Source organism: Urocitellus parryii, chromosome 5 (assembly GCF_045843805.1).
Source record: "Urocitellus parryii isolate mUroPar1 chromosome 5, mUroPar1.hap1, whole genome shotgun sequence".
In the NCBI taxonomy this organism is placed as follows: domain Eukaryota; kingdom Metazoa; phylum Chordata; class Mammalia; order Rodentia; family Sciuridae; genus Urocitellus; species Urocitellus parryii.
In genome coordinates this window covers 36,170,974-36,186,876 of record NC_135535.1, presented here as the reverse complement: position 1 = coordinate 36,186,876, position 15,903 = coordinate 36,170,974, and the positions used below count along the sequence as shown (strand labels likewise).

The following is a 15,903-nucleotide window of genomic DNA, read 5'->3' as shown; positions in this document are numbered from 1 at the left end:
CTGTACATTTGTAAAAATTCAAATCAATGGTCTACTAAAAGTGCCTACAAAATGTCAAAATAAAAACTGTGTATAAAGTCTAAAGCCTAAAACCACAGACTCTGGCTACCCCAAAGCCTCTGTTTGTTTTTATGCTGCTCCCTCAAGTTTTACTGGATCCATGCAGCTTTAATGATTAGATGTTACATTCTCCAAAACATAGACTTCCCCCTTGCTCTGCATCCATTCTCCTCTTACTCTTCATTGATAGAGCCAATTTTTGTTTATAAAATTTATAGTGGTATGAACATAGAGACCAAGTACTGCAGGAAGTGCCTGTAGTACCAGTTACTGGAAGGAATGCTGGAATACTCGTGTCCACTTAAGAAAGGAAACATTCAGAATAGACACAAAGTGTTATATCCTATTAGCAATAATAGATTTCATAACATTTTTTAGTTCAGTACACTCAATACTTTCCCTTTCTCAATTTTTCTTATGTATTTTTACCTCTAATCTTTGCAACCTTGATGGCTCCTCTCAACTTCCAATTCACCAATGAAATTTTTCATGTTTTCTTAAGATGAAACATCTTTCCAGAGGCTCTGGCCTGATGCTTTCTTTATAAAGTGTGGTACATACAAGTCCCCTAAGGAGCCCATCTATATTATCTAAATCTTTGAGGGCAGGGCCATCAGATATGGTTTTATTGAAGTTCCCTGGATGATTTTCTAGTTCACTAGAACTTTTTGTTTTGTATCTGACACTGTTTACTTTTTGCCTTAAATTGTGATTATTTGACATTTATTACCCTGCAAGATCCTTGTAATCTTTTTTTTTAGAGTATCTCCAAATATAATCTTGCATATAGTAGCTGCCCAACAAAAAGTTAAATTTTCAATCGCTTCTCAAAACAACTAGATCTTCTTCCATGTTTTATGACTAAACTATCTAGAGGAATACAAGCTTGAAATGATTATAATGATCACTGCCATCATTTAGTCAGCATCATTATGTATTGTCTTTACCCACATAGACAAATATTGGCAGTCTTTCCAGTCTACTTAAGTACAATATACTGTATTGCAAATTTCTGAGCATTATTTTGCTATGCAATAGAAAATAAATTTAGTGTTTCCTAAGCAACCCCTACTGTACTTTCAAATGCAGGAAGAAATCACTAGATAACAAAGGCTCCCTAAAACCTTAACACAATTTCAGAATGCACATGCTATCATTTAAAAAAACATATGATGCTTTACAACTGTTATGGTACAATCTCTTTGCTTACACTGACTATAGTCAAACTTTTATTATTTTGCTGCAATGACCAGGCAAAGAAACAGTTGTATTTTCTCTCAGCTTACTAATACACTGTAGGGCATGACTTGCTGCCCACTTCCTGGTCTTGGGGCCGCACATGTGGCTGGGACAGCGCCTGGCGATCAGCCAGGACTGGGTGCTGTGGGTGGTGACGGAAAAGGCAGACCACATCCAGGATAGGTCCAGGACTCTTCTGCCCTCGTGGACAGCTCATGCCTTCCCTTACAGACTATGGGATGGGTGTACACATGAACTCACTCCACCCCTCTGACCTTTATCCTGATTGGTTCCTGTGCAGTATATAAGCTGGGCTGGGTGCAAGCGGCCAGTTGACCTTTACCTTTCTTGGCTTGTCCTGGTTGGGGCTTGCACCAACAGAGTGACATGGTGATCATGCAATCATGGTGTACCTCCCATAGGATCTAGAAAGCTTTATTCTTACTGTGACACTGCTGGATTTCCACAATAATTTAAAAGGTTTTACACTAATAAGCTATGTGTTTCCACTTAAGAGAATGTTTATAAAAATCAGACTCAATTCTTAAGCCAAACTCCTTTACCAAGCCTACCTTGTTATAATGGCAATAGGTTATTTTAGCACTCAGGTATCCTATTCTTGGGTGTCTGGAAAATACATTCTCCTATAGCACACATAATTTAAAATAAATAGAATATTAAATACTCTGAGGGAGTCGCTGCCTTCCTTCTCATCAAAATGAATTTAAAAGCAATATACTGTAGCTGATTACTAAACTGAAACAGGTACATGTACTTGAAATGCTTCATTGAAAGCTGTCACTCTTATTTTTAAAACTTTTATTTCACAAATATCATATAATAAAAAGCAGTACACGCTTGATCATGTTTCTCAAATAGAAGGTTCTTTCAGTTCTTCAGGTCATCCTTCTTCCAGAGGAAAATAAATAAGTCACAAAATCTACAGCATATATAAAAAATTTTCTTTCACAAGAACAAAAATATTTGCAGAATTTAACCCTTAATCATTTTTCCTTAGGAAAAAAATTTCTGATTTAACTTTTTTCTTGTATTTTTTGAAGAAGATACTCCATTTGTAAATTCAAGTTTGGTTGGCCCTTTCTAGTCTTTTTGCTCAATATTTTGAAAGCTTCCATTTTCTTCTTTTTGTAGAGTCTTTGAGCTTCTTCTCTCTCTTTTTTTCTCCTCTCGAACTCCTGAAATTATTAACATATGTGAATTCACTAATCACAAGCAGTAGAAATAACTTAGAAGTGGTCTTGAGATAGCTATCACCATGCAAACACTCTTCAGGTTTCTCTCTTACATTCTGTAAAATGTAAACAGCTTCCCCAAATTGAAGCAGTATATAATTATTTGTCTTCACACTATAAAAATACATGGTATAACATGGACTAATGTAAAGTTACTGAACCATTTTACATATTTATATGCAAATAAAATTAGGTCAAAGAGAGAAGACATATATATCTATACTAATTAAATCCACTGAAGTTAGAGAAGACTAAAGATTGTCTAGTGTAATTTTCCAAATAAAACTAAAAACTTCATTTCCAAAAACATATATCTGGTATCCCTTTTGTCATCTGCTTTGCAGTTTAATTTTTTAAAAAATTATTGACTACTTATGATATATGTGCAAAACATTCTGCTAAACATTATGATTTTGACCATTAAGAACTAGAGTTATTTTGATATGTTAAAATAAATATTCAAGTCTGAGTATAAATAAAAAAAATTCAAAGTTCTAAATGGTTCTGAAAAGCCACTACTCAAAATTTACTACAATATTCTTAGTAAATATAAAAGTTAAAAGTTCTTAAATAGTGTAATATGCGTACCATTTTCCAATTTCTCCGTGATGCACATAGCCAAAAAAATAACACATTACACTTATATTTACTCATAATTAACAAAATACTTTCACAGACTATGGGATGGGTGTACACGTGAACTCACTCCACCCCTCCGACCTTTATCCTGATTGGCTCCTGTGCAGTATATAAGCTGGGCTGGGTGCAGGCGGCCAGCTGACCATGAAATCACAGTACATTCCATTGTCTTAAAACTTTTTATGCTAGCTGGGTTCAGTGGCACACACTGGTAATCCTAGTGAGGCTGAGGAAGAGGATTACAAGTTCAAGACCAGTGTCACCAATTTAGGAGACCACAGCAACTTAGTGAGACTTATTTGACAACAACAAATTTTAAAAAAGGCCTGAGGAAGTGGCTCCAGTGGTAAGGTACTCCTGGGTTTAATCCCCAGAACACCACCTCCCAAAAATTAAAAATAAAAATTTTGACGCTAGTTTTCTATGTGCATATTACAGGTGAGGAGCTGAGCTAGTGATTTCTGACAGGATTGTTCAAGATCTCTGATAAGTGGTAGAGCTGAATCTTTTATCCAAATACTGTTAAGTTCCCATCATGCTACATTATATTACTTAAAATTACATTTTTTTTGTATTTCATTTATTTTTATAAGTACTTGAGTTTTGAATCATTATTTGTAAATTTAGGTATATGAAGCCTAGTTTACCCCATGGAGTTTTTCTAAGCAAAATATATGTATTTTAATATCTTTACCATCAATTATGGGTCTGTACTTAATTGTTAATGTTCTTAACAATTTCCCATGTGTAATGGTGTTGAGCTTTAAAATCTGAGATCTACTAGTTCTAAGAAATGGCTAATTTTCATGATATAAAACTCTTTTTATATAACCCGTTCTATATAAAGGAAATTTTAAAAGTATACAAAATGTTTAACAACATAAGGGTCCTTACTATGCTTCACCTGATATACTGTTTCCAAAGATGGCAAACTGTGCACGCTTAGAAAAAAGCATAAGGGTCCAGTATTTCCAGAGAGATATTTCTACTTCATCCCAGTCTGCCATTGTTAAACTCTTAAGTTTTCTTAACTACATATATTTATTTTAAATCAAAAACAAAAAGGCAATTGAACTAACCATAACCTCTATAACAGGAAAATTTTGTCAAAGCTATAGATAATTGTTGTACTCATTGGAAAAGTCTATTAAAATTCTGATTTTCTGAATGATAACTGAGTAGTAACTTTCTGCTAAGTTAAAAAATAGCTAACAAAATAATATATAAAATAGTAGGTTTTTTAGTTGGCAAAAATCAATTCTCAATATTTTATTCTAACACCTCCCCTGATTTTTACTTGTTTTAATGCAAGATTATGAAAATCATCCATATTTTGTATTTTAGTGGTTCTCAAATTTTATTAAGCATAAGAATCTCTTTGCCAGTTCTTGAACCATTATCCCAGGTGCACATATTATTAACCCCCAAGCAATAGCTTTAAAATTCTATTCTTGACTGAGCAGTATTTCTTGAGATAATATAAATAATCAATGAATGTGAACATGATGCAATTCCATGATTCTGCTCATTCATTCATTTAAGAAATATTTACAGTTGGGAGGCAAAGGCATAAGGATCACAAGTTCAAGACCAACTTAGTGAGACATTGTCTTAAAAACAAAAAAGGGCTGGGGTTGTAGCTCAGTGGTAGAGTGCCCTGAGTTCAACCCCAATGACCCCCCCCCACAAAAAAAAAGAAAAGAAAAAAGAAAAAAAGAAAAAATTATATACATTTACAAAGAGAATACTACCCCAAGAAACACAAGTTATATTCCAGATAAATAAGGGAAAATGTACCCAAATATTGTAAAAGTAGAACTTACTTGTTTCTTGGCAGCACGTTTAGCTTGTATCCGTTCATATTCTTCTAGTGCTTTTTGATTTGATGTTTTCTTTTTATTCTTTTTTGGAATAGTCACAGAACTTTATAAGACAAATAAATCAAAAGTTTTAAAAATGACTTAACCAAAATTATGATGCAATTGTGTCAAATACATATTTATATACAATCTTTTCACCCAAACTTTTCAGTCAAGTTATAAAGAACAGAAAATAGACTGTCACTTCTCGTTCACTCTTTAACTCTGATACCTGAGTCTCACTAATGCATATTAATTGAGAATCGAAGAGAGAATAGGAAAAAACAATTTGCATATTAATAATAATATTAATAAGATTAAAAACATACTTGCAACTTGCAAGTATATGATTATGAATCATATACTTGTTGATCAATTGTACTTCTTCTTCTGTAAAATGTCTGTTCAATTCCTTAGCCCATTTATTGATTGGGTTATTTGTAAGATTTCAACTCACTCCAGTCAGAAAGACAATCATCAAGAATACAGGCAACAATAAATGTTGGCGAGGATGTGGGGGAAAAGGTAAACTCATACATTGCGGGTGGGACTGCAAATTGGGACAACCACTATGGAAAGCAGTATGAATATTCCTCAGAAAACTTGGAATGGAACCACCATTTGACCCAGTTATCCCACTCCTCAGTATACCCAAAGGACTTAAAACCAGCATACTACAGTGATGCATCCATGTCAATGTTCATAACAGCTCAATTCACAATAGCTGAACTATGGAACCAACCTGGATGCCCTTCAATAGATGAATGGTATATATATATATATATATTTTCAGTGGAATATTACTCAGCTTTAAAGAATGAAATTATTGCATTTGCCAGTAAATGGATGGAGTTGGAGAATTTCATGCTAAGCGAAATAAGCCAGTCTCCCAAAACCAAAGGCCAAATATTTCTCTAATATGCAGATGCTAATTCAATATAAGGGGTAGGGGGCACTAGAGAAGAATAGAGTTACCTTAGATTAGGTAGAGGGAAGTGAAGGGAAAGAGGGGAGGGAATGTGGAGATAGGAAGGATAATAGAATGAAACAGAAATTATTAGTTTATGCATATTTATGACTGCATGACCGATATGATTCTACAACATATACGCTCAAAAAATGAAAAATTATATTTCATCCATGAATGATATATCAAAGTGCATAAATGCATTCTACTGTAATGTATATCTAATGGAAAAGATTTTTTTTAAAAAGATTATGGATCAATTACTGGGTGGTAAATGAAAATTCTTGGAAATATTTCACCATGGGAAATAGAAAAAGCTTTGAAAGATCCTACAATGTTAAAAAAAAATTTAAAGACAGACTAAAAAAATACATTACATTGAAAGACATTATAGAAGTTGCTTGTATGAAGAAACTTTAATCTCAAAGTTCTTTGACCACCTTGTCTCAATTCTATTTCATCCACCACCATGCCTTGGACCTAGTTTCCATTTAGAAATGTTCAATATTACAGCATTTTCACTTCTTTGAAAGTGTTCCTCCTTCTAAGGCTAATCTAAATACCTGGGATACCGTTTATTTCCTTAGGATACCTGACTGCGTAGTAATCTTTCTTTCCTTTGTCTCTCAACTTATCACTATCTTCATACCATAACTACAATAAAACATTTTTCTGCAACTCCCTTGCTAATGTAAATTTAAAAAATTCATTATCCATTATTAGAGTATATGTCCTCTTAGCTCCTAATCTTTCCCCCTAACTTTTCATAGCCAAGTTCCTAGAAAGAATAAAGCACAGACTATGACTGTCACTTCCTATTTACTTGTTACCTTTTCAATGTCTCACTTCTGGTCCCCGACTCCAATCAAACTACCCAGGCCAAGATAGTGATGCCCTCCTATCCAAGGATCATCAATGGGCCTTTTTGGTCTCTTTAAATGACTATTCACTACTTTTGAAAAGTCTACTCTCTTAGTTTAGGTGACCTTTTTCTCTTCTGATCCTTCTCACAACTTTCCTCTGCTGAGTTAGCTGTCCTTCCATTTCCCCAATTCTTCAATTTTGACAAGTTTATTTATCTTCTTCAATGACAAGTTTTTTTTCAATCTCAAAATAAAAAGCTTTTTTTAAAAAAAAAAATCTTAACTTGTTTCCTGATTTAACTCTTCTCACTTCAATTATCACTGGTAATAACTCAAATCTACAGTGCTAGTGCTTACTTTTTCACTGCACAACTCCATTGTTTAGTAATATGACAGATTAGTCTACTGAAAAAAAACAGAAGTTTTAGTCTCTATGCCTTTATCCCCAACTAAACTTTTTTCCTAGAGTCCTAGCACAAATAATTCACAGTGTTAAAAGAACAAATTATGGACCCAAGTATCATCTGACTTCTTTGACAGTTTAAGTTTTTATTATGTTTTTACCTGAAACATGTGGAGAAACAGTTTATACTTAGCTCTTATAATACCAAAGTGTTGTGGAGCCATGTCATTTTTTAGTTACAACCATTTCCTATCCTTTGAAGAAAATCCAGATTAGTAACAGGAGTAGTAGCAATTTACACTTATAAGCACTTACCATGTGTTATACATCCTTTTAAATGCCTGATATAAATTAACTCTGTCATCACACATCAAGATATACTAACACCATTTACCTCAGTGAATGATCTACTCTACAGCTGTGCAACACAGTGGCTCTCAATTACACACTTATTATCCTTCCCAGTTTAAAGGACACTAGGAAACAATATGCTAAGTTTGGCTCTACAATCTAAGCTGTTATTGACCACACTTACAATAATTCTCAAATATTACTTAAATATATTAGTAATAGGAGTTACTATGGTCCAAGTAAGTTACATGTACATAAGGCAGAAAGCCAAAGTTCAGATATTTTAATTTTAACTTCATCACTTCTTCATTTATGCTAGTCTAATTCAGTTATTTAAAGTTAAAAAGAATTCTTCCAAGAAAATATGATCACCTACTTACACCATGACTTCTAACTGTGTTAAATAAGAAAAATCACAATTCCTATGTAAATTTTTCTATAATACCTTTCAGAAAATACTACTTACATTTAAAGTAAAAGACTTCAGAAAAAAATACATACTTTTTCGTTTTGCCACACTGTTCTGGTTGAGGCTGCTGAACACTACATTCATCTTCAGACAAAGTCTGGTCAATGCTATGCTCTTTTTCAGGCAAAGGCTGGTCAACTTGTTCTTCTGACAAAGGCTGGGTAACTTTTCTCAGTTGCTTCCTGAGTCTTTCTTCTTCAGCTAAATAAAGATGTTTCAGATGATCTGGATACTGATCTGTGAATTGGGACTCCTGTGATATTTGAGCCTTCTTTTTCTTCCATAGCAATTTCTTGTAATGTTGTTGAATCTTTAGTTTTCTCCGAAATGCAAAGCCTTGCCCTACATTGAAAGATATAGGTAATGATTATTATCACAAAACATAAATTGAATGAAAAGATAAAGCTGTTAATTAAAAATGAAATCTTAATACATTATTACATTCAAATGTTACAATTATTTTGTTTTATTCTTTAAGAGAAATGTGTCTGGCAACAAATTTAAGCAGAGGGGCTGAACAGCAAGTTGGCCATCTGCAAAAAGATTAGGCAGAAATTTGTCATACAACCACCTAAAAATCTCAAAAACTGACCAGTTCAGACTGTTGCAAACTTGAATTTATAACTGTACTCACAAATCAAAAACCAAATTCCTCTAAGTCATCTAACATAATCAGGCCCTTCAACAAATACGTACAAATAAACACATCTTTTTACCTTAGAGAAACTTACTACACAATGTAATACACAACTTACTACAATACGTTGTGTAGTAAGTTTCTCTAAGGTAAAAATACTGCAACCAAAAGAAAAAAAAAGTGCTCGACTTTCTTGCACAACTAACAATTATCAGAAGACTTAACTTATTTTATAGTTATGCATTCAAAATGGAATCTGAGGGACCTAACAGCAAGAAAAAAAGAAAAAAAAAGTTAAGAAGAACCGTGAGATGTAAATGGCTATTGCGATATCTGGAATCAGAGAAGTTTGAGAGCTGTATTTCTGGCCCCATCCTGCACTCCATTCTTACCATAATACAGGTTCAAATGTGTAAATGTAACACACCCAAGTGGACCTGCAGGCGCTCTCCCCTTAGGGCCACAGAGGAAAGGAGTTCTCATCAAGTCTGATATTATTTCTAAGGAGACATTTTAACCCGATTTAAATGATCAACTCTACCCCCATCTGCCCATCCAGAGCTCTGGGAAGCGCACGGTTTCAGCGGTTTTAGGAATGGCTTCCTCTGTCCCCAGCCGGACCCAGGTTTTGGTTCCGAAAACCTTCTTTCAAGCTTAGGCGGGTCGCGCGTCCCAGGACTTCGCAGGCCTAAGGGCTTCTAAATGGCTGTCTTCTTACGCACCCTCGCGAACGCTGCCCGAAAAAGCTTGAGGATAGTTAGGCCGCCAGGTCCTCTTTTTCCCATTCTTATTCCTGCCTCCGACAGGTGAAACCCCCTCAACACGCGTCCCCAAACCACTGGCTCTCAACCTCGCTGCCGGCCTGACGGGTGCCATAGTGGACCAATTCGGTCGACAAATCCCCACGACGGACGTTCCTGAAAGACGTCACCAAACAGAAGCAATCCATCGCCAAACTAAAGGCCGACTCGGAGCTCTACTGATCAGGTCTGCACCACTTTTGTCAAGAGTCGATGCCGCGCGGCCATGTTTGCGCCACCTACAGCCCGGGAGGTTGAGCGTCATGGCTACTGCTTGCCCTCTCCCGGCGACCCAGGACCTGCCCACGCTGCATGCCAAGTTACAGGGGCTGCTGCGGTTCCTGAGGGACGCTCTGCCTATTTCCAACGCGCACACGGTGGACTTCTACACAGAGTCCGTGTGGGAAAAGCTGGTTGACTTGTCTCCGGAGACTGTGCTGGCTGCGTTGAAGAGGTCCGCGGCGGAGGCGGAGGCGGAGGCGGAGGCCGGGTTTTCGGAGGCGCGCCCCCTGGTGGAAGCAGAGGCGCGAGCAGGTGAATGACGGAGTAGGGGGGGTGGGAAGGGAGGAGAGATGGGTCCTGTTTGCACCGCGAGCAGCCAGGTGGAAGCACACCTGACCCGGGCATCGGCGGGGCGTCGTCTTCCCGGGAAAACAGGGATCAGTTTACTAGGGACTGGGTGGCGACAGCCCTTCTGCGATGTCTCTTTTGTATTGGGGTGTATTGAGACTTACCATAATTTAAGGAAAACAAGGGGCATTCATTTAGTCATAAAACAATTTTTGACTTGAGGGAAACCAGGGTACAGTGCTTTTACTGGGTTTATAGATTCTAGGTGGAAACATGGTAGGAAATAAGGTTAACAGAAAAAAAGGTAATTTCAGATGTTACTAATGGCCAAGTAGAAAAATAAAAACAGTGTGAGGCGACAGGGCTTGTGGAAAGAGCCTCCCTAACCTAAGATGGGAAGGTATTAATTGGCCTAGAGCCAAGGGAACAGGATTGCTGACCATGGGAACCACAGGATAGACTAGCCAGGACCTGAGGGCAGCAGCAGGTGCAGTCATGGAAGTACACAGAGACCAGGTCACATAGAGCTTTCTGGGCCATAGAGAGATTTGGTATTTTAAATGTGTTGGAAAACCTCTGGAGTCACTTAGGCAGCTTGGTGACCTAATCTAACATATATATTTGAAAAGATAACTCTGAGGAATTTTTGAAGAATAAATTACTCAGTGGTGCAAAAGCTAGTTAAGAGATGATTTCATGCTGTGGGGCACGCTTGTCATCCCAGCTACTTAGGAGGCTGAGGCAGGAGAATGGCAAGTTCAAAGCGAGCCTTAGCAATTTAACAAGACCTTCAGCAACTTAGCGAGACCCTGTCTCAAAATTTAAAAAATAAAAAAAGGGATGGGGATGTGAATCAGTGGTTAAGCACCCCTGGGTTTTATCCCAGGTACCAAAAAAGAAAAAAGAGAGAGAGAGAGAGAGAGAGAGAGGAAGAAGAAGAAGGAGGAGGAGGAGGAGGAAGAGGAGGAGGAGGAGAGATTAATTAGTGTAAAGAAATGATGACTTATTTGAATTAGGATGGTAGCAGTGACGATTTTGCGTATCTGCTAATGCAGTGGTGAGTTTTTGTGGGCTCTGTAGTTCCTGTCCCAGAGTACTGTGAATTCTACTAGAATCTATATTTTGAAAATAAAAAAAAACATTTTTTTTGTATCCAACAGCAATGAAATCTAGAGAAGATTGTTAACTTTTGAAATATCTCTAGACCTAAAAGCTTTTTTATACATAATATTCAATTATCCAACTGCTCAGCCACTTCTTATATTTAAAAGAGTGAGTTTTAATAATCTGTGTTATAAGAAATCTTAATTTCTGATGATGGAAAGATGGGCATTTCCCTCATTATTTTATGAGGTTCATTATTTGTGTTAGAGAAGAGCATTAGAATCATTTTGACTAGATTTGTTCTTTTATTAAATAGTTGTGAGTTATTATGGACATTATAGAGTAGCTGTGAAATTTGTAAACTTTGGAGTCATGGTTCAAATCCCATTTCTACCATTTATCAGTTCTGTGATCTTGGGGAAGTTCATTTATTACTCCAGTCAGCAAACATGGTAATCAAGTGTCAACTGTGTGCCATGTACTTTTCTAGAAGTTAGAGAATTGTAAAGGGATGAAGTAGGACCCCCCCACACAATTTTTTTTTTAAGTGCTACAGAGAAAAAGTACATAAGAGAGAAATAAACAAGGGGAGACAAGGTCTTGTCCAAGCAAGATCTCATTGAGGTTACTCAGGAATAAAAGATCTATCTGAGGAGGAAAAGAAACCATGATAATAGCTATTTGAATTTTTAAAATTAGTTTTTTGTTTGTTTGTTTGTTTGTTTTTTAGCATAGTGTAAATTATCACTGCTCTGGGCAATATGCTGAATTATTAAGTACTAGAAATGGTTGACTTTAAACTTACTGCTATTTGAGAGAAAGAAATAGGCAATCCTTGAGCCTCCCTTCTGCAACCTCTGCAGGGTCATTATTTTTCAAAATGTATGTTGTCATTTGTAGAGCCCAGAATAGGTCAGTATTCTCTAAGCCTCCCAACCCAAGTGTGCCTGATTATTTTTATTTTTGCAAAAATTACTTGATATTTTCTGAGTAAAATGTTGAGCTAGGTGTTGTGAATACAATAGCGAACAAGGTATAATCTTTTTTTCAAAAACTTGCATCCCGCCAGGCACAATTGCTCACCAGAGGCTCTGGAGGCTGAGGCAAGATAATCGCCAGTTCAAAGCCAGCCTCAGCAACTTAGTGAGGTCCTAAGCAACTCAGTGAGACCTTGTTTCTAAATAAAATATAAAAAAGGGTTGTGGATATGGCTCAGTAGATAAGTGCCTCTGGGTTCAATCTTCAGTACCCAAAGAAAAAAGAAAAACATTCCTTTTTAGGAGACTTTTATTTTAGTTTCTTCCCATTTCATGTGATCTGGTAATTTAATTATTATGCTTTTTATAAATCAAATAATCTGTAAAAATCCTGTGCTGTTAGTATTGCCCTAGAATTGCTTTTTGATTTATTATATATTATTTAATTTCAACTATGTGAGAGTGCTCTTATCTAAAACTAGTTGGTTTCATTTTCCAAATAAATGTTCAACATTTTTTAATCTTTGAGATTGAAAATGTGTGGGTCTCAATTGTTGTATTGCTTTCTGAGTTAATTGTTATATAAATTTCCCCTACAAAATTCTAGTTCCGTATCCCACAAGTTAAGCTGTTCTTCATTTATTATTTTAGTCATCTTCCTGTTCCTAAGATTTTGGAGCTGAAATAATCTTTCATGACAACTGTTTACATACTAGGCACCTCTGACTTAATTTACTTTTTAACTAATTTATTTTTATTTAGCAAATATATTTTTAAATTTGTTTCTTTGAATATTTTTGTTTCTCTCAAGAGAAAAGAATCTGATAGATTTTTCTACCTTTATATTTAATGTCAGTTTTATAAATATAATTGTGAAATTACTTTTGGCATGATTAAACGAACTTATACATTCAATGTGATGTTAGTATTGGTACAGTAAAGATATGAATGTCAATTTCTTGTTAATTATTTCTTATTCCTATCCAAAAGCATGGTTTAAATGTTTAAGTAACTTATTAAAAATTTCATATACAACTGTAAATTAAGCTGTAATGACTTAATCAAAAAGTTTCCTAGCACATAATTGGATGATATTAGTTTCTTTTAAAAGCAACAGGGATATATTCTGGTTTTTTCCTTGGTAGAGTATAGGAAGATAGATAAACTCAAACATTCATAAAATTTTGCTAGGCCTATCTTTAATTTTCAAAAGTTGATAAGACATTTTAGCATTTGATTAAATTTTATTAAAAATTTATCAAAGATTGAAGTTAAAAGTCAACTGTTAACAGAAGCCAAAACTTTAAAATGCTTAATTAACCGGTAATCCCAGTGGCTTGGGAGGCTGAGGCAGGAGAATTGTGAGTTCAAAGCCAGCCTCGGCAAATTATTGAGGCCCTAAGCAACTCAGCAAAATCCTGTCTCTAAATGAAATACAAAAAAGGGTTCAGGGTATAGTTCAGTGTATTAAGTGCCCCTGGATTCAATCACCAATACCAAAAAAGAAAAGTTTAATAAAATTTGTATTGAATAAAGGTAAATTTTTATGTTAGAAAACATGTTCAGTTCAACTCAACAAGTGAGCATTGTGCTGTGGGACTTTTATCCAAAAGGAAAATAACAACTATGAAGCCTTTGCAGTAGCACTGGTGAGAGTTAACAGGGTTTGAACCACAGCAGTGATAGAGGGAGGAAGTTTCCAAAGGAAAGACATTTTTACATCCAGATGGAGGCGTGGGTAGATGTATAAATTGAGGACACAAGAAATATTTAAGATAACGTGAAGATTTTTAACTTTAACACTACATGAAAATGCTCTTAAGACAGGAAATAAGAGAAGGATTACGGTAAAATGACAACATTCAGTTTGGTTCTGAACCTTTGAACTGAAGAAATCTTTAGAATATTTGTGTAGAAATTAATACAAAAACTTATGTCCTTTGAAGATTATTATGAGGAAGGCACCACTGGTTTCTTGAAATTCTGATCCATAGGCTGTGTGATTTTGAGTTTCCCCTCACTCCTGTAACACAAATTTTGGTGCATAATTTCATTTTATCTTATGTCACATTCTAAATGTTCTAAATCACTCTCACCTTATCCTACAATTATAAATATTTGGGCTGAAATGAGATTTTATGCTTCTCTAACAGGCTATTGAAGTCCTCGTAGAGGCCTCAGTGATTACATCCACAGAGTTTTTAGGAGAGTTCGTCTCTCTTTCTGTAGCTGATGATGCTACAATAGTAAGTGTATTGAAATATTGCTGTCATTCATGCATGCAGGCATTCATTCGTTCATTCATTCATGCTGTGTGCAAAGTACTTGCTTTACAGTTAGCTTGTAGCAGTAGTATTTTGTCTCTAGAAATAGATTACACAGTGAATCTTATAAAAACATTTTTATTCCCCTTTCAGAGACTTATCAGTTATTTTACATGTAAAAATTACTTTTCAATTTCTAGAAACTTTTAAATCATTCTGGTGGAGAGAAGGTGTTTAAGGGGAATGAAAAAGGTGGTTATGAAGACAGAGTACAAATATTTTAATCTCTACAGGAAGAAATTATTGCCAAACCTGAAGCTGACAGGTTTGCTTAACGATTTTTTTTCACTGCTATTTTGCCTGATTTCCTTTATTGTCCACTATACTTATCACTGTGGCATGATAACAGAATTAAGAGCAAGTTCTGAAGTCAAGACTGCCTCAGTTTACATGCCCTGCCACTTAGTATCTGTGCAAATTTGGATCAATCATAGCTTCCCTATGTCTCAGTTTTTTCCTCAGTAAATGGGGATAAAAGCACTAATTAACTAGCTTAGAAAACTGTCATGAAAGGAAAAGAGTTTGGCATAGTACTTGGCACATAGCATAATAGTGAAGAATTACTGTGAACCCTGACAGGTGTCATCTCCCATAGTGTTTCATAACATTCAAGTAAGAGACATTTATTTTTGAAATTTAGTTTTTATTATTAATTGTAAATGTACATTCATTGTATTTTTAGTTTTGAGATTGTATTATGAATTCGTCTGCTTAAGACTTTCATAATGTAATATATATGAATGACTTTTCTATCTTACACATTGATATCTGATATAAAAAAAGATATTCTGGTCTCATATTTATAGAAAATACCTCCTTCCTCCACTTCTCACTCAGTTAACCTATCTTATAATAACTGTCTTATAATACTGGCCTTTTTCTTATAAGAAGTTTCTCTTCTCTGAAATAGTAGGTTGCATGAAAAATATAAGTATGTGGAGAACACAAGAAAAGCATATAATGAAACAGAACAGGAACTTCCAGTAGAGGGTGTTATAGGCAAAATAATCAAGCCACATAATATGCAGGTAAAATGGGCAACAAATTTAACAAGCTTTCCCTGTACAAAAAGAAAAAAACAAATCTAAGAATTAACTAAATATAAGTAATCCTGTGGTTTCTGTTTTACTAGTTGCTGATCCCAAACTGATTATACAGGTACCCAAGGAAGCACTGTGCGAACTCTTGACACCATTATCATTGCCTTATAACTAACTTTTCACATACTGTTTCAGAGACAGAAGTAAAGACAAGATCGTTGACATTTCTTTCTTTGAATCTCTAAAAAGTAGCAAGTCATGGAAGTTATAAGTGGGCTGAATAACTTAAAAACTAAAAAAGTATAGTGGATGTAGTTCCATAATTCAAAAAGATTTTATTCATGGAAT

At 35.3% G+C, this 15,903-nt stretch overlaps 2 protein-coding genes across 4 annotated transcripts in view; one reads left to right on the top strand and one right to left on the bottom strand.

Moving 5' to 3' along the window:
* Positions 1–2,103: 2,103 nt before the first annotated feature.
* Ccdc59 (coiled-coil domain containing 59) lies at positions 2,104–9,705 on the bottom strand. The gene is made up of 4 exons (XM_026391429.2): positions 9,463–9,705; positions 8,136–8,445; positions 5,015–5,114; positions 2,104–2,495 (listed from the first exon to the last, which is right to left on the bottom strand). Exons 1-4 carry the CDS (start codon positions 9,614–9,616, stop codon positions 2,334–2,336), a joined length of 726 nt encoding a protein of 241 aa, XP_026247214.2. The 5' UTR covers positions 9,617–9,705; the 3' UTR covers positions 2,104–2,333.
* Positions 9,706–9,726: 21 nt separating this feature from the next.
* Positions 9,727–15,903, top strand: part of Mettl25 (methyltransferase like 25) — a 107,226-nt gene continuing 101,049 nt past the window's right edge. For 2 of the 3 annotated variants that reach the window (XM_026391428.2, XM_026391424.2), the window contains exon 1: positions 9,727–10,074. In XM_026391428.2, coding sequence (XP_026247213.2) covers positions 9,804–10,074 — 271 coding nt within the window. In that variant the 5' untranslated portion in view covers positions 9,727–9,803. Of the gene's footprint in view, positions 10,075–14,351; positions 14,438–15,903 lie in introns of those variants that run through there. The other variant, XM_026391427.2, reaches the window with a different exon arrangement.

Coding starts and splice junctions, on each gene's coding strand:
- Ccdc59 (XM_026391429.2), bottom strand. CDS start 9,616: ATGGCACCCGTCAGGCCGGCAGCGAGGTTGAGAGCCAGTGGTTTGGGG. Junction 8,446..9,462: donor TTCGGGCAGCGTTCGCGAGG/GTGCGTAAGAAG, acceptor CTTTCAATGTAG/GGCAAGGCTTTGCATTTCGG. Junction 5,115..8,135: donor CAGTGTGGCAAAACGAAAAA/GTATGTATTTTT, acceptor TGTCTTATAAAG/TTCTGTGACTATTCCAAAAA.